The 26,173-nt window shown below is 44.8% G+C and overlaps 3 protein-coding genes across 18 annotated transcripts in view; 1 reads left to right on the top strand and 2 right to left on the bottom strand.

The window, feature by feature from the left end:
* The window catches only part of LOC308466642 (synaptonemal complex central element protein 1-like), a 35,448-nt gene extending 30,470 nt beyond the window's left edge, over positions 1–4,978 (bottom strand). For 7 of the 12 annotated variants that reach the window (XR_013980923.1, XM_080987566.1, XM_080987571.1 and 4 more), the window contains exons 1-2: positions 4,254–4,353; positions 2,133–2,195 (exon numbers count right to left, since the gene is read on the bottom strand). Coding sequence is in view for 11 of the 12 variants with exons in the window: in XM_080987566.1 (XP_080843692.1) it covers positions 2,133–2,195; positions 4,254–4,338 (148 nt within the window). In the remaining variant the exon portion in view is untranslated. Of the gene's footprint in view, positions 1–2,132; positions 2,196–4,253; positions 4,357–4,847 lie in introns of those variants that run through there. The other 5 variants (XM_080987573.1, XM_080987565.1, XM_080987574.1 and 2 more) reach the window with 2 other exon arrangements.
* A 321-nt stretch (positions 4,979–5,299) lies between these two features.
* PTPN18 (protein tyrosine phosphatase non-receptor type 18) overlaps positions 5,300–26,173 on the top strand; it is a 67,155-nt gene continuing 46,281 nt past the window's right edge. The window contains exons 1-3 of one of the 3 annotated variants that reach the window (XM_080987549.1): positions 5,305–5,439; positions 5,603–5,663; positions 20,216–20,332. In XM_080987549.1, coding sequence (XP_080843675.1) covers positions 20,303–20,332 — 30 coding nt within the window. In that variant the 5' untranslated portion in view covers positions 5,305–5,439; positions 5,603–5,663; positions 20,216–20,302. Of the gene's footprint in view, positions 5,440–5,602; positions 5,664–20,215; positions 20,333–26,173 lie in introns of those variants that run through there. The other 2 variants (XM_080987548.1, XM_080987547.1) reach the window with 2 other exon arrangements.
* LOC308466640 (vacuolar fusion protein MON1 homolog B-like) lies at positions 11,249–25,626 on the bottom strand. 3 transcript variants are annotated; one of them, XM_080987557.1, is made up of 6 exons: positions 25,314–25,434; positions 21,915–22,011; positions 20,856–21,290; positions 17,736–18,534; positions 14,341–14,488; positions 11,249–13,529 (listed from the first exon to the last, which is right to left on the bottom strand). In XM_080987557.1, the coding sequence occupies exons 2-6, from the start codon at positions 21,958–21,960 to the stop codon at positions 13,311–13,313; spliced, it is 1,647 nt and encodes a 548-aa protein (XP_080843683.1). In that variant the 5' UTR covers positions 21,961–22,011; positions 25,314–25,434; the 3' UTR covers positions 11,249–13,310. The 3 variants fall into 3 exon arrangements, with proteins under 3 accessions (XP_080843683.1, XP_080843684.1, XP_080843685.1); XM_080987558.1 differs by lacking the exon at positions 25,314–25,434 and adding an exon at positions 24,325–25,222; XM_080987559.1 differs by lacking the exons at positions 20,856–21,290; positions 21,915–22,011 and having other exon boundaries at positions 25,314–25,626.

Raw genomic sequence — 26,173 nt, forward strand, 5'->3', positions numbered from 1 at the left:
TACCGTAAACCAACTGACCGACAAACATATCTACATGCCTCTAGCTACCATCCCAAACATACCAAACAGTCCATTGTATATAGCCAGGCACTACGTTACAGCCGCATCTGTTCCAATTCTACAGACAGAGACTCTCACCTAAGAGATCTACAGCAAACCTTTTCAGAACTAAAATACCCAGCAGATGAAGTTAGACAACAGATCAACAGAGCCAGACTTATACCCAGAGAGAACTTGCTGCAAGACAGACCCAAAAAAGAAAATAACAGAACACCTCTAGTCATCACATACAGCTCCCAAGTTAAAACAGTACAACGCATCATCAGAGATCTACAACCTCTCCTGGACAATGACAGTTCTCTTTCTCAAGCTCTGGGAGGAAGACCTTTCATTGCCTACAGACAGCCACCCAATCTTAAACAACTCCTAACCCACAATAATACTACAACCAGACTTAACACGGACACTGGCACCAGAGCCTGCAATAAACCCAGATGCCAACTTTGCTGCCACATACACCCGGGCAACACCATTACTGGCCCCAACAACATCACACATACCATCTCGGGACTATTCAATTGCTCATCATCTAACATTGTGTATGGCATCAAATGCCAACAGTGTCCTTCAGCTCTCTATATTGGACAAACAGGCCAAACCTTACGCCAAAGAATAAATGGACATAAATCTGACATCAAGAATCACAAAACAGAGAAACCAGTAGGAGAACACTTCAATCTCCCAGGACATTCTATACAAGATCTCAAAGTAGCTGTTTTACTACAAAGGAATTTCAGAAATAGACTGGAAAGAGAAGCTGCTGAATTGCAACTCATTACCAAACTTAAAACCATGGAGAGACCTGGTTTGAACAAAGACATTGGATTCTTATCCCATTATACATGACTAAGCCATTTCTCACCTTCTCACCCCTTGCCTTTTCCTGTAAGACCTATTACAGTCGTTAAGAGTCGTCAGCAGGCTCATCTCAGCTATCTGCCAATCTCCCATTCCCACCACCCTTCTGAGTAATACCCCTCCCCACCTTCTCACTATATAGAAGGATCTGGCAACTTCTGTTTCAGTGTATCTGAAGAAGTGTGCTTGCACACGAAAGCTCATACCAAGAACTAACTTAGTTGGTCTTAAAGGTGCTACTGGAAGGATTTTTTTTATTTTGACTATGGCTGACCAACACGGCTACCTATCTGTATCTCTCTCTCTCTCTCTCTCTCTCTCTCTCTCTCTCTCTCTCTCTCTATTTATGGCCTCCACACCACTCACCGTTTTTTTAATGGATTCCCCAGGTTTGTCCACCCCAACTTCTACAGAGTAATGAAGTCACTATGTACCGTATATATATTAACCAAATATTTTTTATGCCCCACCAAGAAGCACAGAAGAAATGATGCAATGTGTATTTCATCTCCTGGAGGGCATGGAAACATCTGGAGGGCATGGAAACATACTACTGTATACCAGGGGTCGGCAACCTGCAGCCCATGGACCGCAAGCGGCCCACAGGTCGTTTAAACAGCCCCTGAGCTCCCCCTGAACGGAGCTGCCTGCTCAGCGAGTCCCCCGCACACTGCGCTACACCAGTGCAGCGTGGAGACTCGCTTCCACAGCGCCGGAAATCGCATCTGTACAGACGCAGACGCCGGAAATCGCATCTGCACAGATGTGATCCAGCCCACAGAGCAATCTCGGCAGGAGTGAACCGCCCCAGGCAAGGTAAACCTTGCCGACTCCTGGTACAGGCAACCCTGGCAACTGTAGCTTGTTGTGGGTGCTGGGAATTGTAGCTCTAGCAAGGGGAAAACAACAGTTCCCAGGAAAGCCATGCCTGTTAAAGAGGTATAAAAGTGCTTTAAATGTATGGTCTGGACATGACTAGATCAACAAATTACAACAAATGTAAATATCAATTACTACAAAGAAAAGTCAGAAATCCATCCCTTTAAAGGTGTTTCCCAGCTTTTCTGGTACTAAGAGCAGATAAAATTAACTGTTCCAGTTCCCAGCAACCCTTTATACACTTTGCTGTTATCATCTGCATGCCCCGTTCTCTACTTGGATGCTTAGTTCCTGGTTATTTCCTTCTAACCATTTGGTGTATAGATTCAAAATACCATTCTGCATTTGTTTCACAAGTGACAGAATCTCTTCCATTTTCGTTGCAAAGTCCCAGGGATCTGGAGAGAGAACAAAAGCAAACACAGAATTGTCTAGATGTTGCCATAACTCAGCATCCACCACATAAGGTCAGTCACAAAAGAAGATGTTAAGTTAGCCATGTGAAAACCCAGGGGCCACTGAGGCCTTCTGCAGCTTCCTTTGTAAATGTAAAGGGACCCCTGACAGTTAAGTCCAGTCGTGAACGACGTTCATCTCGCTTTACTAGCCGAGGGAGCCGGTGTTTGTCTGCAGACAGTTTTTCTGGGTCATGTGGCCAGCATGACTAAGCCACTTCTGGCAAACCAGAGCAGCGCACAGAAATGCCATTTACCTTCCCGCCGGAGGGGTACCTATTTATCTACTTTCACTTGACGTGCTTTTGAACTGCTAAGTAGGCAGGAGCTGGGACCGAACAACAGGAGCTCACCCTGTCGCGGGGATTCAAACTGCTGACCTTCCAATCGGCAAGCCCTAGGCTCTGTGGTTTAGACCACGTCACCACCCACATCCCTTTAGCTTGCTTTTTATGGAACAGTTATTCTCTCATCCTCAATTCTACATTTGAAAAGGGAACAGCAGTGATCTTTTTTCACATGGTTATTAAGAGGAAAACAAGACTATACAACATTTTGCACATGGAAAGGGTGATAGAAATTCTAATAACAAGTTTTCAAATTTACTAGAATGCCAAGATTCTCAGCAACTGAGCTCTTCAGACAGGCTTTCTTTCATAGCTAGATAAATGAATCATTACTGCAGATATCCACTTGTTAGGGTTTTAGTCTTGGTTTTAAAATATTTGGTTTTGTGTTTTTAAATGTTTTTAATTATTTTATGTGCAAATCACCTTGAGACAGTAGTTTAGAAGGCAATTAATAAATCAATTGTAACAACAACAACAAATGTAGATGTGAAACACCTGCCAATGTTAGACAGGTGGGATACGAGAGAACTGCCGAAACGGTGGAACTCCCTCCTGAGATTTGTTCACCTGTCATGGTTATCTTCCAGATGTTAAGTGAAGTATATCCTTCTCACTTGGGCTTTTAAATATATTTAGGATTCCGCCAATCTTAACAGATTTTTTGATGGCTAATCTTTTGTTTTTCTTTTATTATGTTGCTTATTTAATAAATAAATAATTTTGTTTTAAAAGGAGTATACATTATGGGTTAGGCAGCAATCCTGTACTCCCTCACTGAAAAGTAAGCCTCCCTAATTCAAAGAAAGCTACTTCTGCATCCATTGCACCATTAGAAGACAGAATGTATATTCCTTGGTAAGATATATATTCATAAGAGCTGGATTATCAACTCCATATCCTTCCAAGACGGTTTAGCTGCTATCTGTACAGATCTAGCTGCTGTGTCCTGCAGGTGGGAACATAGCTGACAAGTTTATGTTTAGCTCGCAGGTTACAGTGGGTGGTATTCAACAAAGGCTTACTCTGAGTAGACTCACTGAAATTAATAATCATTACTTAATTAGGTCAATTAATTTCAATGAGTCTACTCAGAGTCAGCCTTTGCTGAAAACCACTCAGTCTATTTTCCTTGGAAACTGGCAAGGAAAGGTTGAACACTGCGCTGCTTCTCCCTTCAAAAAGCATCCCTAGCCAAAGCTGTTTTTTCTTCACAAAAAATATGCTATTCATAGTTGAAGAGATACTTTTCCTTGGGCTGTGTAAAGATAATGAGAAAATATGTTGCTGGTCTGTATTCCAACCTGTTTTGTTCTTATTCTTCTGTATTTTTTGTTATGCTTTCTTTCTTTTTTAAGTGTGCTGTTTGTTCTCCACATTTGAGGGGAACCTACCCTTTATCCCTTAGCTGATGGCCTTTCTGGCCATGTTTTGCACCCATTTTTCTTGCTTTTAATACATAAAACATGTTTGGAAGACTCCACATAAAGTTTTATGGATGCAGAGCAAAATCTTAAGGATTCAGAGGGCAGTTTCCCAGAGCTCAGGAGGGAAATGATGGTTGTTTATTTCCATGTGTCAACCAGCTTCTCATTGCCCAACACTAAGCCTAAGCTTTTCCTTTCCCCCTTTTTCTTATTTAAGGAAAACTCACTGTGCAGAGAAAAATATGAAGGTTTGATAGAGCTGCTGAGCTTTGTAAGGGAAATGTGACCATTTAGCTCTGGCATACCCAACATGGTTTTCAGCGCCTGCTAAAATCAATCCTGTTTCGACAGGCCTGCGTGGATACTTAGAAAGCTGAGGTAATTTTAAACTGCTTTCGTATTTCAACTCTTGTATGTTTTAAAGTAGGGTTGTAAATTTATTCTGATTATATTGGCTTATCTTTTTGTAAACCGTTTTGAGGGTTTGTTTCTTTTTTTACAATCAAGTGGTAAACAAACAAAGCGTCCCTGTGATCCTGGCAGCCTCCTCCGTCCCTCAGCCGGCTTGGTACCTGTCAAGGCCCTCTCCCCATTTTAATGTTTTTCAGTGGAGGGACTTTTGGGGTGGGGGCTGTTTTATGGAAGGGGTGGCCAGGCCAGTTATTCTTGAGCGCATTTTGGTCTTGCTGCCCATCCTTCCCTCCCTCCTGTTTCTTCTCACAGGTGACTCTGAGATCTCCTTGCCTTCCCTCTCCCCTCCATGTTCAAGCTAGCAAAGTATTTGGGAGTGCTGGGTTCTCCTTCACAGCTGCCTCTCTCACCTGGATCGTTTCCCTCCATCGCGGTTCCCTCGTTCCTCTTGCAGCAGCCGCTGCTTCCAGCCTGGTCTGGCGCTCCAGAACCTTGGACTTGGCCCGCCCTTTCTCAACTGCCCCTTTTGCTTCTCCCTGTTCTTCAGAAACAGCCAGCCTCAGGGTCCCACCCCAAAGGAAAGCAAACTTTTGGGTTCACAGCAACCATGACTCTGCAACCCCAGCAAGAACCAGGCCCAAATATACACTTCTCAAGAAAAGGGCTTCAAACGTGCATGACAAGGAGAGGAGGAAGTGTGACTCTGGTCCCAGGTCTCCAGGGGTCTATTAGGCTCCTTCAATGACACCTTCCCACACAGCCCGGCTATTCTCAACCGCTCAGCTCATTCCTCAGGGGTATGAGAGCCCGCCAATGTGAAATACCGTGATCTGGCTGGCAGGATTTGAACAGGCCACCCTCCCATCCACCAGCCTTTCTAAAGTGTACAGAATCAATGAACAGGTGGCAAAAGGAAGGAGTTGGTCACCTGCAATAGTGCTAAAGACATCGTTGCCTCATTACACAGCTGAAGAAACCACCATGAAACAGAGATCTGAGCAGGTCAGAGTCAACTATGTAAATGGTTGTTTATTTCTGGATCTTTCCTAATAGGTTTTATTGGATTTGCTGGTTTTGTAACTGGATTTGTAATGGCTTTTAGTCAAACACAATAAATGATTCATTGAAAAACAACTATGGAACCAACCCTAACCCCTCTTACTAGGTGGAACCCCTGTTGAGTTCAGTCGGACTTGCTTCTGAAGAAACATAGCTGAAATTGTGCTGTAAGTTATTCTAGTTTACCTCTCTATCCCTACTCAAAGCCAGTTTGAATTTTAAAATGTATTGCACTGCTTCCAGAAGACACAGATGTCCAGACTTTAACAGGCCTCTAGGCAGACAGAGCTCTACATCTGAAGGGCAGCCACCAAAAAAACCCCCTCATTGTGCCCAGACCTGATTTGGAGCACAGGTGATGTATCTGAACTCAAAGGGGAATGCTTCTTAAAGGCCACGGTGGAGCATTAGGCTGAAGATATGGCACAAACTGTTTATTATTATTTATGCCATTGTGGATAGCCACTGGCTCCTTGAACTGAGCTTGCCAAATAACAAGCTGACGGAGCAGACACTGGATCCCTAACAGCAGCCTCTTTCCCATTTTAGAATAATAATAACAATTATAATTTATTATTTATACCCTGCCCATCTGGCTGGGTTTTCCCAACCACTCTGGGCTGCTCCCAACAGAATATTGAAAACACGATAAAACATCAAACATTAAAAACTTCCCTAAACAGGGCTGCCTTCAGATGTCTTCTAAAAGTTATTTCCTTGACATCTGATGGGAGAGCATTCCACAGGGTGGGCGCCACCACCGAGGAGGCCCTCTGCCTGGTTCCTTGTAGCTTCACTTCTCGCAGTGAGGGAACCATCAGAAGGCCCTCAGAGATGGACCTCAAAGTCCAGGGTGGATGAGGGGAGTGGAGACGCTCTTTTGGGTATAATAATAGTAGTAGTAGTAGTAGTAATAATGATAATAATAATAATAATAATAATATAATAATAATAATAATATTTTTTAATTTATACACCACCCTCCCCAGCCAAGACAAACAAGCAATAATAAAAACAAGTTGAATGAATACAACTTAAAAACAAGATTAAAATACAACATTAAAATATTGAAACATAAAAATATTAAAATGTAGCCTCATCACAGGAGGAGAAAGGGAAAAGAAAAAAGAAAGAGGGGGAGGGAATCAAATTGGCTCCAAGCCAAAGGCCAGGCAGAACCACTCTGTCTTACAGGCCCTGCAGAAAGAGATCAGATCCTGCAGGGCCCTGGTCTCATGAGGCAGAGCGTTCCACCAGGCTGGAGCCAGAGTTGAAAAGGCCCTGGCTCTGGTTGAAGCTAATCTAACTTCCTTAGGGCCTGGGACCACTAGGGTGTTGTTATTTATGGACCTTGAGGCTCTCTGTGGGGCATACCGGGAGAGGCGGTCCCGTAGGTACAAGGGTCCTAGGCCGTGAAGGGCTTGAAAGGTCAAAAGCAGCACCTTAAATCTGACCCTGTACTCCACCGGGAGCCAGTGCAGCTGGAAAAGCACTGGGTGAATATGCTCCCATGGCAGAGACCCCGTGAGGAGCCTCGCTGCAGCATTCTGGGCCAAACTTATTCAGGGACATCCCTATTGAGGCCATGCTTTCCATGAAGTCCTGAGCGGTTCCTTGTAAGGTTGTGTTGGCATGGATGTTAAAATCCCCTAGGACAACCAAACTAGGTGTCTCCAGGAGAACATCCACCACGACCAAAAGCAGCTCAGGCAGGGAATCCTTGGTGCAGCGGGGAGGTCGGTACACCAAAAGGAATCCTGTACTGCCCCTATTGCCCAACTTCCAGAACATGCACTCAGAGAACTGGGTCTTCCCATTAGGACGCCTGGTGCAAACTAATGACTGCATCCCCCCCTCCCCCCTGCATCCCCCCTCACCACCCACATGACCTGGGTTGCTGTGCATAGGAGAAACCTGGTGGACAAGCAGTAGCAAGAACAGGACCATGCGCCTCGTCCAACCAAGTCTCTGTTATACATGCCAGGTCAAGTCCTCCATCCACGATCATGGATGGCAGTGGTCTTATGAATCATTGACCTAGTATTGCACAGCAGCACCTTACAGTTATGTGGGTCTCCCTTGTTGATTCCAGTATCCTTCCAGTCAAGACCAGAAACCAAGGCAGGGATAGTCTTCAAACAATGACTAAACCTGCCCAACTTTCAGAACATGCACTCAGAAAACTGGGTCTTCCCATTAGGACACCTGGCGCAAGCTAATGTCTTCCTAAAAATCACTGCATTCCCCCACCTCCTCACCCACCTGACCTGGGTTGCTGTGCATAAGAAAAACCTGGTGGACAAGCAGCGACAAGAAGCAGCCCATCTGCCTGTTCCAACCAAGTCTCTATTACACATGCCAGGTCAAGTCCTCCATCCACGATCAAGTAGTGGATGACAGCCTTCTTGTGAATCATTGACCTGGCATTGCACAAGAGCACCTTACGGTCATGTGGGTCTCCCTTGTTGATTCCAGTATCCTTCCAGTCAAGACCAGAAACCGAGGCAGGGATAGTCTTCAAACAATGACTAAACCTGCCTCCATGGAAATGACATGGTCTGGTCTTAGCGTAACTCCTCCGCCTACCCGTGATCACTGAGATGGGATGTCCCCTGTGGAAACTGCCCGAGCCATTCTGTTGGCTGGGGCCCACTCCCAAGCAGCCCTGACCCTCTCCCCTTCAGAACAAAATACAAACTATACAATAAACCAGTAAGACCAGGGGTCAGCAACCCCATGGGTCACAAACAGCCCATAGGGGTTGTTTAACTGGACCACGAGCCGCCTGCTTGGCGAGTCCCATGCACTGCGCTAAACCAGTGAGGTGAGGGGACTCAATTCTGCAGCACCGGAAATCATGTCTGCGTAGACAAAGATGTTGGAAATTGCATGCGCGCGATCCGGCCCATGGAGGGATCTCTGCTGGAGTGAACCAGCCCAGGTGAGGTAAACCTTGCCGACCCGAGTAAGACAGTAGAAACTAATTTTTTAAAAAACCATTTATACTAAAATAAACTAATCCCCAGCCCCAACTAAACGTTTATCCCATCCCCAACAGAGTAAAAAAGCAACAACAACAAAACATTTAAAATGCCACAGATTAAAAACTATTTTAAAAGATTTAAAAGCATTTTTGACATTTGCCCCAACCGGAGTTTGTTCCAGTGAGTCTGGATTCACAGCAGGGCAATGTCCCTCCGTCCTCCCAGGAGTCTCTTATGTTGTGCAGGGTGAGTCTGGTCCCTGTCCCGTAGGCCAGGTGGAAAGGGCCTTGCAGGGAACAGGTCTTCCTTCCAACATTCATGGCAGCAGCGGTGTCCCAGTGGGCTGAAGCTCCGAAGTCTCCACACGGTCAGGAAAGGCAACACTACGTATAGCACATTTTTAGTTAGGCTAGCCTTGAAGCTCTGAAGTCATGAATGACATTCAGTAGATCTGCACTTGTCAGACCAAGTCACAGCTTCTTCAGCAAGAGAGCCTGGTGGAAAGCACCACCACAGATACCTGGATATTCCAGTGATGGATCCATGATCACTCCGGGACAAAGAGTCTAAGAGACTAAAATGGGCCATATTCTATCAGAATTGGAGGTCAGGGCCCTTTCAAGTCACAACGCCTGCCAATATAATTACTTTAGTCTTGTCTGGATTTAGTTATGATTGGCCTGTCTTTCTCTAATCCCCAAAATAAAGTTAGGTAAGTTACAAGGTAGTACAGTACTCCTTTTGTGAAGACCAAGACACAATCGGATTCTTTTCAGGATTATCCTGTTGAACCTCTGTGGAACAGGCTCTGTGACAAAGGAAAATGAGTACTAAGGACACTTCTATTACCTTTGTATTGTACATATTGAGGGAGAGAATCCTTTTTTTTAAAAAATGTACAACCCTAGTTTGACTCAGCCATTTGAATTTTATATTCAAGGCAAATCAAGGATGCAAGCTTCTTAAAGCAGACACCAAGGTGTATTAAGAGAATTTCTAAGAGCAGGAGCATCTCCACACTGCAGGAAGTCAGCCATGCAGACAGAGATTACACAGTGGTTTGACTGCATGGACCGCCATAAACTGAAGTGCATCACACATCTGAGCTACCAAGATTAGAACTGCAGCCAACAATGTAAGGCTGTTGTCCCTCAAAATATTTTAGAAGAGCTACAGTCCACACAACTCTCTGCACATAGGCCAGAACATTCGGCCCTCCAAATGTTGCTGAACTACAATTCCCAGCAGCCCTAGTAAGCATGGCCAATGGCCAGGGAAGATGGGAGTTGTAGTACAGCAACATCTGGAGGGCCAAAGGTTCCCCACACATTGCATAGGTCTACTGATATGGCCAACGGGGCATCTGAAAGTTTCTCAAACAATCTGAAGAAATGGGAGCAAGAAACTGAATTGCTCTTATCCAACGAAGCCATATAGATGTGTTACATGGAATACAAACTTTTTTTACTAAGTCTGCTGTCTGTCTGTGCTGTCAATACTGAGCCATAGCCATCTCATAGGTTTCTTAGGTTTTTCTTGGGAGAAGAGCCATAGCTCCATTTCTAGGTTTGTGAAAAACACATGTTGGGGATCTACACTGCAGCTCAAGCTTGCCCAGTGCAGATTCACATGCTGGTAATGGTTTTATACCTGATCATCCATACAAAATTACTGCAACGTTGTAAGTGAACTGAATGTTTGCATAGCAATCAGAAATCCCATGCAAAAAATACCATCCCTTGTTAGCTGTGATCTTCTCATTGACAATTTTTAAATAGAAATATAGACTCCTGAAATAATAGCGATGTAAAAGCTAATAAAATTAAAATCTCATAGAGAAGTGCCTATTATAACTCTATACACAACCAACTTAAACACAATCATATTTTTGTGCTTGGCAGAATAGACAAAGGCAGATGCAGGAAAATCATAGTACATCAAGGAAAACCAGCTGAATGAACATGTGGCAGCTACATCTATGCTTTCAATGCTGAATTCTAACACTTTTTGTGATTTTCTTGTAAGTTTTTCACCTCACTTCAAAGCAATGCCAGTTGAAGTAAGCAAATATAATGTTTAGAGTTGCACCCGCACAATTTCTCAAAAATTCTTTTGATAACAGGTGCTCCAAGTCAGCTGCAGTTCAGTACTAACCTGAGATAAACTCAGCATGGACAAGACTTGTAAACACTCCCTCACTTGATTGCCTGTGGCATCCAAGGATCTCTGCCAGGTGACCAGGCAGGAAAACTCTAGAAAAGCTGGTTCTTTTAGGCAACAAATCACTGAGTTATGTGCAGACAGGCAAACTAGTAGAACAAAAAAAATGTTGCAACCCTTTTGGGACTTGCTTGAAGGGTTCCAATGAAGGCAATTAGTTCTGATTATGCATTGAAAAACACTTTGCATAGCTTAAACAGATTATCCTAACTAAGTAGGCCAGCAGATTTTTTTAAAACCCCTTTTTAGTAAAAGCGCTTTTGCAAACTGCAGATACAGGGTTCTCCTCTGTGTGAGAGAAGGAAAACAGTACTTCTAAGTTTATGCCTAGTGAGACACATGTCTTTACAGAACTACTAGCTTCCTCAGATGCCAACTTATGCAGATTTAAATCAATGAATTAATTACAACAGCCCTGCTATTTGCAAGGCTGATACAGAGAATCCCTGGAAACCAAAGAGTGCAATTGATCCTGACCAGCTAAAACAGAAGATATTTTGCTAAACATGGTGGCAGATGGAGAAAGAAACAGATATGCCGAGATGGCGTTGATTTTAAAATGACTTGTGTTTGTTTTTAATAAGATGCTTCCAGTTCTCGGTACAACAGTTCAGTCAGAAATATAAACCCTCATTGTCATTAAGCCACATTATGCATGGGATCACTGCTGTTCTTTTACCAGGGCAAGAAAACATGCTAGTCGAAAGCAAGCTGAGCAAGAAGCATAGCATGCACCAGGAGGAATCCAATCGCAACAGATACACCCTGCAAAATAGCATAGTTTCTCCAGTCACTGCAGTATTGGCGATGAGGGTAGAATCCAGTTCAGTGCTCAGCCTACATCAAAACTGGTCACAATCAGTACACTTAACAAAAGCATCCCAGGTTAAATTAAGACTTACTACTCCCCACCACATCATGAGAAATAACAGGGTGCCAAGATGGCCCACTGGAGAACAGATGCTCCCTCATATTCCCCTTTGGACAAAAATAATACTTTTTTTTAAGCAATCAGGAAGGACCAGGAAACAGAACAGACCCACTGGAGAAGTAGCAAATTCATACAGGGCACGTATTTGCACAGCAGAACAGCACCTGCTCAGGAAGGGCAAAGATGCAACTGTTAATTGCAAGAAAATGAGATGTTCAGTGTCTCCTTCTGAGAAGAGGAGTTGTCGCAACTGGTGGTACATCCAGACAAAATCTGGGAGTTGACAAGGATGTAAAAATAGCTATTTGTCAGTATCAAGCCTCAGGAGGCTGTTTAGACAGGTCCAATTGTTCTTTCCTATTGCCTTTTTTTAAAAAAAAGAACACAGAAACAGATTTATTGGGGGAAGGGCTGGTGTTATCCCTGCACAAAAAGAGTAGTAGAACTCTTATAGGAGCAGCGTGTTATTCAGCTAAAAACAAAGATTCTCCGTCTCTGAACTTTTGCCAGCTCCCGTTTCAATCTAAGATGGAGTTTAATTTTTTAAAAGAAGACGGGGCAAAGGCGGGGGGGGGGGGGGAGAGAATTATGGACAGTGAGACAATTTTTCAAAGCCATTTAGGTTCCAACATAATACATTAAAAAGAATGTCAATAATCCGTCATAATTACACAGTACAAACTGAGTCATCATATAGACATCAATTAACGTACCAGGACTGTAAAATACCCTTCAACATAACTTTATTCTTTAGTGTCAGGCCAAAGGGCTGACTGAAGCTGCTTCCCTAATTCATTAGGCAATTATAGCCCAAAGAACAAGGATGACATTAGTCTAATAAAATATTTCAATTGTCCCAGGATAGAAGAATCTTTGGAACTGGGCCTGTTCACTTGCAGTCTCTCAAATCGGCATAAGCCTGATTCAAGTCAGCTACCTCTGCAGGAAGCATTCATCTCTCTAGGTTACGTGTTGTCTGAAAGTAATAGGCTCTTTATAAACCTCTAGCACCGACTAGATTAGATCCTGGACAGCTATTCTCAAAAGATAGCAACTATGGACAATCAAGTAGGTTATTGAAGGGCAAGTATTTTCAGAGATTACCAAGACCCATATTTGTTGCAAATTTGAACCTACTCTTAGAGAAACAGAGCAAGCCAGACTCCCTACCTCCTGACTTTTGTCCAAAAGCATGGAAGTGGCCATCATGCCCTCTTAGGAGGAAAAGAAACAATGTGATAAGGAATGCAATCCCATCCCCACCCCCAGTGATAATATCCATGGTGTGAGCACCTACCTGCTGGACTCCAGAATAGGCAGAAACTATATTTAAGCAGGATCAATATATGAAATCCCCCATATTCCAATTATATGCCACTTTCCCAGAATACAAGAGCCACATTTCCTTAGTAATCTCCAGTCTACCAGACAGTCTGTGTCCGGGCTCAATCCCTTTCTGCAGGCATGGTGCCAAAGATCACAAGTAATATAAAACTTTTAAAAAGCAGGCTAAAACTTTATGAATGAATCACCAAAGGGACAGCTTAGCCTGAAAATTGCAATGTTTTTCATACCCACACAGACCCTGATCACCTTGTGAAGAACAAAACCACCCAGAGAAGTTCCTTGTCTGTAAGGAGGTACACACAGGGTACAGTTCAGTATTAAAGACCTAGGCTTTAGAGACCTCCAAAGAAGCCATTCTCAGCACCATCAGTCCGGGACCCCTTGCTTCCTTTACTAGGATTGGGTGTGGTGGAATATTTGGGTGGGTAACGAATGAAGAGCCGGTCTTCTTCCTTCTTTATCCAGCGCAGCAGCTTAGTCAGGACATTGATGGCACCAGCTTTGGTCACCAAAGGACTGAAGCAGGTATACAGTTCAAACTTACTTGTGACCTAGAGAAGAGAGGATGGGAGAAAAAAACATTCAGCCCCATTCAGTAATGAGGCTGGGACCTCTCTGCAGGTGACCATTAGACAACAGATACAGCCAACAGATACAGCCAAGCTGTAGAATGGCTGGGAAACCAAAGCCTGCAGCTTTGTGCAAGAGAGGAACTTACTATTCTGTAGCAGCGCCTTATAGGTAGCAAGTTCCCTAAACTACCAGATTTCACCAACCTTTGAGAACCTATAAAAGTTCCCAGCCACCTCACTCAAGAGCTGGACTCTTAATCCACTGAAGAGCAGAAAGCATGTCTGTGATCCTTAAAACTTTGTGATGTTTGGTGCCGTCTCCAACACAGATTATCAACAGCTCAAAAAGCCAGCCAGTCACAAGTTTTCTGTGACTCACCTAAGCTGTTTACCCCAGCTACTCTAATTTATAGGACGCTGATAAGAAAAAGCAAACTATTTGTGAGTACCTAAGGTAGGGGTAAGGAATCTCTGCCTTCCCATCATTCCTGATCATTGACCATGAGGGGTGTCAGGAGTTGAGTCCAACAATATCTGGGGGGCATCAGGAAGAAAGGATTAAAATAAGGGTTTCTTTAAATCCATGAGGGGTTGGATTTACAGGGGTGAATCAATGGTGAAGAGAAATGCTGAGCACTCCTTTCCTCCCTCCCTCCTGCCTGCCAAGTGTTGACATGAGGAAAGCATGGACTTTGGAGTCCTGTATTATCCTCATAACGGGTAGCTGCGCTCTTAGCTAGCGATCACAAAGTCTCTTAGTTGAAGAAGCAGCCGCAGTGTCATTCCTCACCCAAGCCAAGAGGGTTTCCTTTTCAGCTACATGGTAGATGAGACGCAGAGGGCGTGAGGTACTGTGGATACGACTGTGAAGGTAGTGATAGAGGTCAAAGAGTCGGTGCCGTTCATTCTCACTGCAGTAAGGCCCCTCCAGTTCTGGGCTGTAATTGGTTAAAAAAAACATATCAGGAAATCAAAGAACTTTGAGTCCCTCTATACCACTCTTCACTATGGGTCAGGCTACTGAACTCAGGCGTAGTGAAGAATGGGAGGGATCTGTTCACCTCAACCACTGAGCAAGTTCTTCAGAGATGGGAAAGGACAAAAATATAATCCCAGAAAAAGCCTCTAAGAAATGTCTGACAATCAGAAAACGTTTAGGCTCCAATATGTTTTCCAGGCTCCAGGCAAGTGGAAGCTATAGGAAAAGTGTCAGAACACCAGCATGTTTTCAGCTTCCAACGTATGGCTGCTCAGTCATTGTGTTGTCTGCACCTGATGCCATACACAGGAGTTAACTTTAGGCACTGCACAGCAAGATGTCACTTTTTAATCAATTCCATGTCTTTCTGAATTGGATCCTGTGCATAGCAGCACCCGAGATACGCATATGGACAAGCATACACCCTAGCCATCTGTCAGCCTACAATGTACTAAAGTGGTCAGTGGAATACGCCCCTCATATCCTAGCACGTCTTTAGGGGAAGGAAGCTGCAAAACGGGCACATGTCAAAACAAATTACAGTGGTACCTCGGGCTATGAACTTAATTCGTTCTGAAGGTCCGTTCTTAACCCAAAACCATTCTTAATCTGAGGCGCACTTTTGCTAATGGGGCCTCCTGCTGCTGCCGCATGATTTCCGTTCTCATCCTGGGGCAAAGTTCTCAACCCGAGGTACTACTTCCAGGTTAGCAGAGTTTGTAACCCAAAGTGTTTGTAACCATAGGTACCACTGTACATGTAAAACCCTTTCAGATGCCAATGGGGCTGTTTCTAGTTGCTTTTCCCCAAGGAAATGTGGGTGCTTCTGACCAATCAAGTATTCCTTTGGCACTCCAGATGCATTAGCATTGAATCAGTAGCACCTCCTGTCAAAATGGCTTCCAGATTTCTGTGTACCACTTACAAGACTTTGCCAGCTAGCAAGAATCTCCTGATGCCCACCCTCAGGTTCTCCCTTGCGGCCCAGTAGTTTCTACACAAGGATTCTTTTTGATGCGGGGGATAAACTTCATGACTTGCTCTATTTAAAGCTGTAATTCAATAAGGCCATCTTAGCCCTTCCCACAACCTCTGGCTGGGAGTGGGGGGGGGGGAAATCGAGGTAGGTGCTGTACCATCTCTCTAGGTTTGCCTGCCCCCAAAGCTAAGTCTAGATGCATCAACATATCAAATTTAACACACACACAAATCAGTTCTGGGATGGAGCTTCTTCTGGGAATAGGATTGTGCAGCAAGTTAACACTTGCCAGAAAGAGAGAGAGAGAGAGAGAGAGAGAGAGAGAAACTGCACTCTTCTGCTTTATCACCCAAGTATTGTTGCATTACAGCAGGCTTCCTCAAACTTGACCCTCCAGCTGTTTTTGGCCTACCATGATCCCTAGCTAGCAGGAACAGTGGTCAGGGATGATGGGAAATGTAGTCCCAAAAACATCTGGAGGGCTGAGTTTGAGGAAGCCTGCAGTACAGGATCATACTACCCATTATACAACAGCAAATCCACCACAAAAGCTCACTCAAAACATTAAGTGTTTACAAACACATTTGTATTCAGATTTATGAATGTCTGAATGAGACATTAAGGGGCACACCTAAAACCATTACATGTGTGAAGTCACACAGACACCAGGTGGGATTTTTTTTGTGAGCGGAAGAAGAGATGGCTGGGAGATCACCTGCTCTTGATGGGGTTACACTTCCTCTGAAGGAGCAGGTATGTAGCTTGGGGTACTCCTGGATCCTCTGCTGTCACTTGAGGCTCAGGTGGCCTCGGTGGCCCAGAGTGCCTTCAGCTCATGGCCCAGCTCTGGACAGGGATAGCCTAACTTCTATTGTCTATGCTCTGGTAACCTCTAGGTTGGATTACTGCAATGTATTTGACATAGGGCTGCCTCTGAAGACAGTTAAGAAGCTTCTGCTGGTGCAGAATTTAGCGGCCAGGTTGCTCACTAGGACAAGATGGTTTGAGAGTATTACACCGATCCTGGTCTGACTGCACTGGCTGCCAATTAGTTTCCAGGCCCAATTCGAAGTTCTGGTTTTGACCTATAAAGCCTTAAGTGGCTCAGGACCGCAATACCTCAAGGATCACCTCTTCCCATATAAAACATCCCTGACTCTGCAATCATCATCTAAGGCCTTTCTCTATATGCCTCTTCCACGAGACATCCGGAGGCTGTAGTGGCTCATTTGTGGAATGCTCTCCCCAGGGAGGTTCACCTGGTGCCTTCATTATATATTTTTAGGTGAAAACATTTCTCTTCAACCAGGCCTGGCTGATGAATATTCCACAGCCTTTTAAATGTGTCTTTGGGAAGGGGGGGTATTGTTTTGCTGTTTTGTTTTAATTGTTTACTTGTTTTTATCCTGTATTTTATTCTGCGTACCGCCCTGAGATCTTATGATGAAGGTTGGTATATAGATCTAATAAATAATAAAATAATAAGAAGGTGAAATGTGCTACTACATTCACATGAAGTGTCAGATTGGATCATTCCCCAAACAAATAATATTGCAATAAGCAAAATCATTCACTTTCTTTAATGGTCTACAGCCAATGAATTTCAAGCCCTACACATTTGCTTCATTTGCAAATGTATTGGTTTGTTTTTGTTTTTATTATGCATTTTGTGTTTTTATATGTTTCTTTTATGTTGTGAATTGCCCTGAGATCTACAGATGAAGGGCGATATTCAAATTTAATAAATAAAATAAATAAAAATAAATCTGGCAGGAAAAGAGATAGGCAAGCAATTAGCATTACAGGACACAATAGTTTTGTCCCTTAACAAGAGGACACTCCCCCTGTTTAAAAAAAACAAAACCCCAAAAAGTTTGGGTCCCAAAACCAAGAGATTTCGTCTGTCTACCCAAATTAAATCTTGAGATTTTCAGTACTCTTTTCCAGGACAGATATCATGCAACACTGCACTGAAGCAAAACTGTAGAGCATAAAAATAAGCCAAATCATATTTTCCAGAAACATGTCAATGACGGTCAAAACATTAGGAGGCAAAATGCTTCACTAACACCCCCACCACTATGAGAAACGTTGAGAATTCAGAGGGGACAGTATCAAGTCACAAACAAATTAAGCCATCCCCTACTGCACTTCCATCTCACTGCCCTCTTCAAAGAGCTCTCATAGGGTTGAGAGCATATCTCAGACCACACATGCCTCTAATTACCTGGTGAACTGGGGAAGCTGCCGGTAGTTATCAGGTATATCCAGAGGCTTGTACATAAAGTGCCGGAGGTCTGGCACACCCACCAGCCCCACACTATAGGAAGGGCTTCTCAGGCCGCTTGAGAGTGCCTGCAGGTAGTTCTGAGTCCTCATGCCCTCCTCAATGCGTTTCTTGCAGTCCGAGACAGAATAGAAAGACTCCTTGTCCGTGGAGAGAAGAATGAGGCAGACGGTACATTCTGCATCCAAGTAGGAAATATAAGCATAAAAGTAACAATCCGGGTTGAAGCGTGGCAAGCAAATAGGCGTCCAAATCTCCCCTGTTTGGAATGCAGAGGTTGCCCCAATGAGGTTGAGCAATAGATGCAAGTCAGTGGGTTCTAAACGGCAGTCTTCAATCACTGTTTTCTCCTGCACTGTGGTGACCAGCTGACTCCGGGCCACCAGAATGGAGAAGACCAGATTGGGCGTGATGGCCTTCTGGAGCAAAGTGCCCAGGGAATCCCGCAGGGAGGCTTGGAGGGGCAGGCAGCGCACAGCACCAAGCAGGAAGCAAGGGTCCGACTCCACCAGGTTCAGCAGGCGGTTGAGGATCTTCTCTGAGCCGGTCAGCAGGCGCCGGAGGTCATAGTTCTTTTTCCGCTCAAAGATGCGGGTGATGCTGGCCTCTGTGAGCATGCTGATAATCTGATAGTAGACATACAAAAGCTCCTGCCGCAACTGCTGCTCTGACTGTAAGGTGCGCGACACGGACACCAGCACCAGCGGGCCCTGCTGCACAAAAACCAGTTTGTGATCATCTGTGGTGGAAAGGAGAGAGCTAGTCAGAAGGTGCAGCAGACTGAGCTCTGCACAAATAGGACAGAACCAGATGTCAATCAACCCTAGGGGGAAAGCAAGACTGAGTAAAGTGTGCAATTCCATGGAAATGCAAAAAGCCCATATAATGCATTATTGGGTATAAAATTAGCATCCCTAGAGCATACTTTTTTCAGATACACATTTCTTGCCCTTATGGTTGCAAAGATATACTTGAAAGCGTTCTAGACAACATCAGCTGAATCTCAGCAGCGTAGCTGAACAAGATCCCCAGCGGCCAGAGGCAGGATTTTAATGCCTTGTGTAGCTCCTTGTCTATCTCCCAACCCCATGATGAGCAGAAGGAAAACACATGCAAATAGTCAAAGGGGTAGAATCCACTATGCCAAACAAGAAATAACTGTATTTGGGTAATTTACGTAATTTATACAGGTTGAGGAATTAAGTTTTTCCTGACAACAGAACTGAAGTAGATCTATTTAAGTCCAGGATACACAGTGTTCTGACTAATTAGAACCTTATTTTTATATTGCTTTATTTTTTAAAAAATCAACTTTATATAGTCACTATTTTTTTTATTCCCCATCATATTTAACTGAATGAGATTTCTTCCCCTAAGGGATCACAGAGTGAGTTTGTTGGGCAGGATAGGCTACTAAATCTAAACATGCATATGCCATATATTATGATGGAGCACAAAAGACAGGGGTACACCATCTCCCTCCCCACTCCTCCAGCTGATGATCACTCCAAACAACTCTTTTAAAAAGGCAGCCAGGCACATAAACAGGCCCTTTCAAGTTTTTTTTTATTATTATTAAAGATTTTCTTGTTTTACAGAAGTATGTGTAATGTCTCTCGTATTTTTTCCATGTAACATTTTTACAAATCCGTTTCATTTGTTGAGACATTAGGAGGAGGGGGGGGGAAGGGGTGGGGGGGGAAGATGGGTGGGGGTGGGGTCAGGTGGCGATGTTTCTATTATGCTTAATGTATGTAGGGTTTGGTGTCAGCGTTGCGTGTGCTGTTCACTTGTGTTCCTTTGGTGGTGAGAGGTTGGGGTTGGCCTAGGGTGTGGTTGTTTGTTTGTGACTGGCTGTGGTGATCTTTGTTTTCGTGTGTGAGTGGGGTGGGTGGGTGTTTTGGATCAGGTTAGCCATATTGATTTGTATGCTGTTGGTGGATTATTGTCATTGTCTTGTTGGGCTGTGTATGTGATAGAGGGGAGCCATACCGGGGAAAAGGCATCTTCTTCTGTTTGTCCCCGTGTCAGTTTCAGTTTATTGGTTAATTTTTCTAGTAGGGCAGGCCCTTTCAAGCTGTAGCCCTAGATGTTCCACTAGGTCCTGTGTTATAGTGCAAAGTTATACATGCCTTCTACTCATAAGGAAGTCCCACTGAGGGCTTACTTCAGTGCTGAGTGAGCTTACAGTAGCAACCTTTGATGCAAATACATGAAACGTTGCATGCCAGAGCAGGACACATTCTGCACTTTAAAAAAAAAAAAAAAGGAGTATTACTACTACTGATCATAATAAAAATATGCACTAAGAAGAGATAAATTCAGCTGCCTGGACTAGCTATGCATATTAAGTACCTTTGGATTGTTTCCCCTATTTTGCAGAATTCATTCTGCAATTTTTACTATTTTGCTTCTGCTAGGCATGAAGAACAGCATGGAGCAAAACAGAGAAGCAAGGTCCAGTCTCTGAACCCTGGGCTCCCCAGACATCATCAGACACTGTCTACATGTTTCCAAGCATCTCTACAACCACAAAGGTGAGAAAAAGAATGAAAGGAAATTCTTAGGAAGCTGGATTTTGAAGCGAGAACATTTGTGCTTCTCTGTGCTTGCATGAAATCACAACTACATAGCTATGCAGTCCACATGACAGCTTTCTTCATATAAAAGAAAATTACCATGATAAAAACCCCAACTCCCTCTATTGCCCAATAACTGAAATTCTTTTACACAGCCTTTACTGTTAACTATCAGTGGAAACACAAGAGAGTCCAAGATCGTTAGGCATCAGTCATGGTTCTGAGAGCCAGTCCAGTTTTAAAGAAACCAATAATTTTAAGCTGTAATTTTAAACTGTAGCTATAGGGATATGGCTTAAATCTGGCTACAACCATGCCCAATAACTCCTATACCAGAGCTTGAATTATGGGGGTAAAAGTAGAGGATCCTTAACAAAATCTACAAGCCCCAACTTCCAATCACGAGTGAGTCCCAAAGCCTCATAAAAACAAGTTGTTAATTGTAATTAAAACAATGCCCCACTGCCAATTTTTGCCATACCAGAATAAATGGAACGGATGGAATTATCCCCACTCTGGATGAATGATACAAGTGCCATCATAACACCCATGGTGGAGCTGAGGGCTTCTTCGTTGCCATAGCGCGAGTAAATGGGTTTGCCAGCTTCACTTAAAACAAAGACATGTTTCCTGTGTGCCCGCCAACTGTCAGCTGTCACATCCTCATCCCGGTGTGTAGCCGGGCACAGCTGTGCCACTTCCTCCTCCCCAGGTGGCCCATCGCCCATCACCATAGGTTGGTTAAACTCGCTGGAGTCCTCCAAAGTGTTATCAGTTGAGGCTGAGTCAGACAGGTCCTTTTCACTTGATTCCTCCTGCATATCCGCTTTGGCATCTGCCTCAATTATGGGTCCATTGACTGGTACATCAGGTAGCTCCCCTTGCTCATCCAATGCAGAACAGGGCTCATCCTCACCTGGAAAAAGTCACAGCACAAGTAAAGGATTTCAGGAGTCCTAGCTTATCCTCATCTCCCTACTTGCACCAGCCTTTACCCTACTGAAAAGGCAGCTCAACTACTAAAAGTTGCAACACTTCATGACGAACTTTGCAGCAAGCTTCAGCATGTCTTTCAGCCACCCCAAAATCCCTTACTTTCCTCGGTCAGATGATGAAGTCTCCCTCATCTCCCTTTATGCCCATCATTGGTTCCTAGCAGGGCTTCTTTTCAGCTGGAGCTCGCTGGAACTCTGTTCTGGCACCTCTCAGGTGGGTGCCATTAGAAAAATAGTATTGGTTCCTAGAAGAGGAACCTAGCACTTCAATGCTTTTTCTCCCCAACCAAACTTCACCACCACTTTAGCTGAGAGGGTATTGGTTCCCACACATATCTTGCTATCTGTAATCTCAGCAAAGAAAAGGGAGAGGCCTATGGTAAGCTCCTCTCTTTTTCTGTTTATGTCACGATATAAAACACTACAGGCTTTGCCAGCTTGATCTGGTTAGCAGCCACATCATCTAAAAGGTCCACTGTTAATGAACAAAATTCAGCCTCAGGTAGAATAACTGAACCACAATGGCAGAGACTTAAACCACTCACCTGTCTCTGCAGAGCTGAGCCCAGCCTTATGTTCAGGGAGATCCATCCCACCCTTAGAAGGCAAGCCAGGGTCTTCCCTCTACATCTCAAACAGCTCCTGAGAAGTCAAGAGGCAAATGTGAGAAGAGTTCCCCAGTGTTACAAAAACTAAAAAAACAAACAAACCAGGATGCAGGTGCTCTGTCGCTTACTCACCAGGCCCAACCCCATTCTCAAATTAGGGACAGAACTTAGAACACTGCCTTCACAGTTCCATTCACACCCTAACTCCATCCTCCACCTCCTAAAAGAAGCAGCAAAAAGAACCTCAACCTTCAGTTTAGAAAGTATGAATGAATGCACATCGGAGAAAAGGGCTTTCCAAGGGAAACAAGAAGAAGAAGAAGAGTTTGGATTTTATTTCCCACTTTATCACTACCCTAAGGAGTCTCAAAGCGGCTAACATTCTCCTTTCCCTTCCTCCCCCACAACAAACACTCTGTGAGGTGAGTGGGGCTGAGAGACTTCAGAGAAGTGTGACTAGCCCAAGGTCACCCAGCATCTGCATGTGGAGGAACGGAGACGCGAACCCAGTTCACCAGATTACGGGAATACCGCTCTTAACCACTACACCACATTGGCTCTCAAAATGCAAAAGTCAAGATGCAAAAGTCAATCTGTCAGCCTTGCCTGCCCTCCCTGCTCTAATCTCAGTCACATGCCTGGGCAGGGATGCCTCAGAGGAGACAGCAGGAAATGCCCTGGTTACTAATCACCACACACACAGAGAGAGAAACAGAATTACTAGCGCTTAACTCCTGGATGGGATTTTAAGCAACTCCCATCAGCCCCAGCCAGCACAGCCAATGGTCAGGGATGATGGGAATTGTAGTATAACAACGTCTGCGGAGCCAGGTTGGGAAAGGCTGACTTCGATCACTGGTCTTCAACTGTTGGAGCAGGATCCAAAGTGACACTTAGTAATACTACCCTACTTCAAAATAAAACAAGAGAAAGAGAAACAGGCAGTGGACTGAGTAGGTAAAGGTAAAGGGACCCCTGACCATTAGTCCAGTCACGGACGACTCTGGGGTTGCGGTGCTCATCTCGCTTTACTGGCCGAGGAAGCCGGCGTACAGCTTCCGGGTCATGTGGCCAGCATGACTAAGCCGCTTCTGGGGAAACCAGAGCAGCACATGAAAACGCAGTTTACCGTCCCACCAGAATGGTACCTATTTATCTACTTGCACTTCACAGCTTGCCTAGATGTTTCACAGGTGGCTGCATTCCACAACTGCAATAATAATCTCTGAGGGATTGAACTCTATGCAGTGATTCTGCACTTCCTCAGCCCTGAAGAAATGCCTTGTTTAGTTGGGGCTACCAACTATATTCACGATCCATTTCCCTCCTGTATTGGAATTCTTGCATTGGAATGTTCTTCCAGCCTTTAAGCCTTTATGTCCAGAAGAACTGAGCATCTGCCCAGAATGGTGCTACCATGATGTTCCCAGCAGCTTCTTATTCTTGGCAGCTCCAAGACTACTGGAAACCGTCTGGATACAGAAACAGCACTGCCAGCACTGTCATATATAGGTTCATCCTCACTCTCAAAGAATGGGCATGGCAAGTTTAAAAAAGTTATTTGCAAAACTACACATTCACAATAAGATTAATGTGAATATACTACTGTACCACTAGTACTGTCAATCCTATAAGGAACAAACAAATGAACAGGAACCAAATCATGATCAGTGATTGTTAAAAGTATTGCAGTAGATTTCCACAGCCCTAACTGGTAAGAAAAGAGTGTGGTTAATTGTGTTAGGTCATCCTTGGCACCAGTTCCTGCAATGGTAGGCTCAGAACAATAAACACTTTCCAAAAAAGTAATTACTTCTACAGCCAAGCAGAACCAGGTTCTGCCATTTCAGCAACCTAGTTCAAAATTAAGTGTCAAAAGCAGCATCCAACATGTATTGTACCCCTTTACAGAACCTGGCGCCACATCAGATTCTTCAAGTGCCCAAGCAACTCAAACTGAGCAAACAGCCTCTTGTTGCTTTATGGCCCAGTCAGAGATGCCTCTGAAGGCCATTTCACAGTGTAGTGGGAAAACGTGTCTTTTGGGGGGGGGGGATAGGTCTATCAAGACATATGGGACCACACACATATCTATAAGAGGAATAATAAACCATGTTAGTTTTCAGTAACATGTCAAAAGCAAACCCTTACATCACCTTCCTAAAAGTCATAGCAGGACTCCAAAAAGAAAAATCTGTTCCAGCCATTACTAGTCATAAAATCTCTTTATCTTTCTAAAGAGCTACATGTATGCACATCAGCCCTGAACATTAGTCAACCAGCAAACCATTCCAGAAAGTTCACAAAGATCCATGCAACCCAGCCCCAAAACAACACAGCAACTCACTCAGTTGCAGTCTCAGAAAGCTATGCAGCACACTAAGTACATATTGGAGAAAGTGGAAAGGATCCCTTCAGGAGGCTGGAGAGTGGAGACAATTCAACTCTGCCTTCCCAATACAATAATAGATCCCCACCTCTGCTGAGAATTTCCCTCTTAAGTCGTAGTAATTTAAATAAGCCAATTGGCAGAAAGTTTTGGGGCTACCAAAATGAAGTGTTTCTTCACACACTGCATAATTCCATAATTTGCCATCCCTGAAATATCTTTAATATTTGCCATCCCTGAAATATCTTTAACTGACAGTTGCCAAATCCAGCCCTCCATATTTCCATCAAGAATCATCTCCCATAGGATGACAGTTATTTTACTATTATTTTGTGCTGAACTGTTGCAATTCTCTTATGCAAGGGTGGGTTTTGTCAGACACGTCCTTGAGCACATCAATGGAAACCCAACAGACATGGCAACAACCTCTTTTAAATAAACTCCTATTGGCCACATCTAAAAATGTGACGGTGGGGGGGACCCTAGAAATGGCCCTTTTTCCCACCACACCCCACCAAGCCTTTTGGGGTTTTTTTGCAAAAGAAAAAACATTTGGAGGGGGGAATGCATTACGAAATTTTATTCTTAGTATGATGAGCAAAATGCTTAAGGAAATCTCTAAGCTATAGCTACCCTCAGCCACTAGCCATGAAAACTAAATGGAGCCTCCAGGTGCCACGACAGTCTACCGCTGAACAGCAGGTGCTGCGAGGGAGGCGTGGGAAGGCCAACCAGGCCAGGCACTGCTCCTGGGCTGGGTATAAAGACTGCGGCACCGGACGGGCTTCTGGCCCGGTCCTGTGGGGAAGGCTTCTCTGCTGCTGCGGCAGCTGCCTGCCCCGAGGGGCTTCCAGTCCATCCCGAGGGAAGCGCCGGAGGCCCCCTCGCCCGAGAAGGCCCTGCGGCCGCCCCGCCCCTCCGGAGCCCCGCTCCCGCCCGCCCCTCACCGTCCGCGCGAGGGCTCCGCGTCGCCCCATTGCCGCGCAGCCCCTGCGCCGCTCCGTCGCCGCTCTTCCGGACCCGAAGGCGCAGAGGGCGGGCGGGGAAGCGGAACGGACAAGCACCTCGACGAATCACAGGACGAGCAGCGGGAAGGCGGGGGCGGGGCCTCGGGGGCGCGAATCCCGGCCCGCGCATGCAGCCGAAGGCCAATGGCGGCCCCGAGCTGCTTCGGAGTGTCAGCGAGGAAAAGGGGCGGGCAGAGGCCGCGGGAAGCGACAGACGGAGCCGAAGGGGCGGGGCCATTATACCCGGCTGAATCAACCGCAGCCGCCGAAGGCCCGAGGAAAGGGCGGGGCTAGTCAGGAACGTCCACCAATCCCAAATGGGCTTTGTCTGGAGGGAGGAGCCGGGAGCGGCGGGGCGGAAGCGGCTCTTCCAGATACGCGCAAAATCAGGAAGTGGGACGGGGGGGGTCGCTCTGGGGGCGGCGGCTTCCTGAGGGTGGCGCGCAAGAAGAGCAGTAGTTCATCATTACACTGGTACCTCTGGTTACGTACTTAATTTGTTCCGGAGGTCCATTATTAAACTGAAACTGTTCTTAACCTGAAGCACCGCTTTAGCTAATGGGGCCTCCTGCTGCTGCCACGCTGCCAGAGCCCGATTTCTGTTCTCATCCTGAAGCAAAGTTCTTAACCTAAAGCACTATTTCAGGGTTAGCGGAGTCTGTAACCTGAAGCGTATGTAACCCGAGGTACCACTGTATTATTTTACTTAAGAGACAAACAGTAAAGTCACCAAAATAATAAAATGACAATGACAAGCAATTAGCTAAAAGCAATTAACTAAAAAACAACAAAAACCCGAG

The sequence above is a fragment of the Podarcis pityusensis genome, assembly GCF_964106645.2.
Source record: "Podarcis pityusensis genome assembly, chromosome: 17".
NCBI lineage: Eukaryota > Metazoa > Chordata > Lepidosauria > Squamata > Lacertidae > Podarcis > Podarcis pityusensis.

What these genes read in the sequence shown, in the direction of transcription:
- LOC308466640 (XM_080987557.1), bottom strand. Translation starts at nt 21,960, where the DNA reads ATGGATCTCCCTGAACATAAGGCTGGGCTCAGCTCTGCAGAGACAG. An exon ending in GCTCAGCTCTGCAGAGACAG is followed by an intron (nt 21,291 to 21,914) that starts GTGAGTGGTTTA and finishes GACTTTTTCCAG; the next exon opens with GTGAGGATGAGCCCTGTTCT. An exon ending in CAGCTTCCCCAGTTCACCAG is followed by an intron (nt 14,489 to 17,735) that starts GTAATTAGAGGC and finishes AACCAATTACAG; the next exon opens with CCCAGAACTGGAGGGGCCTT.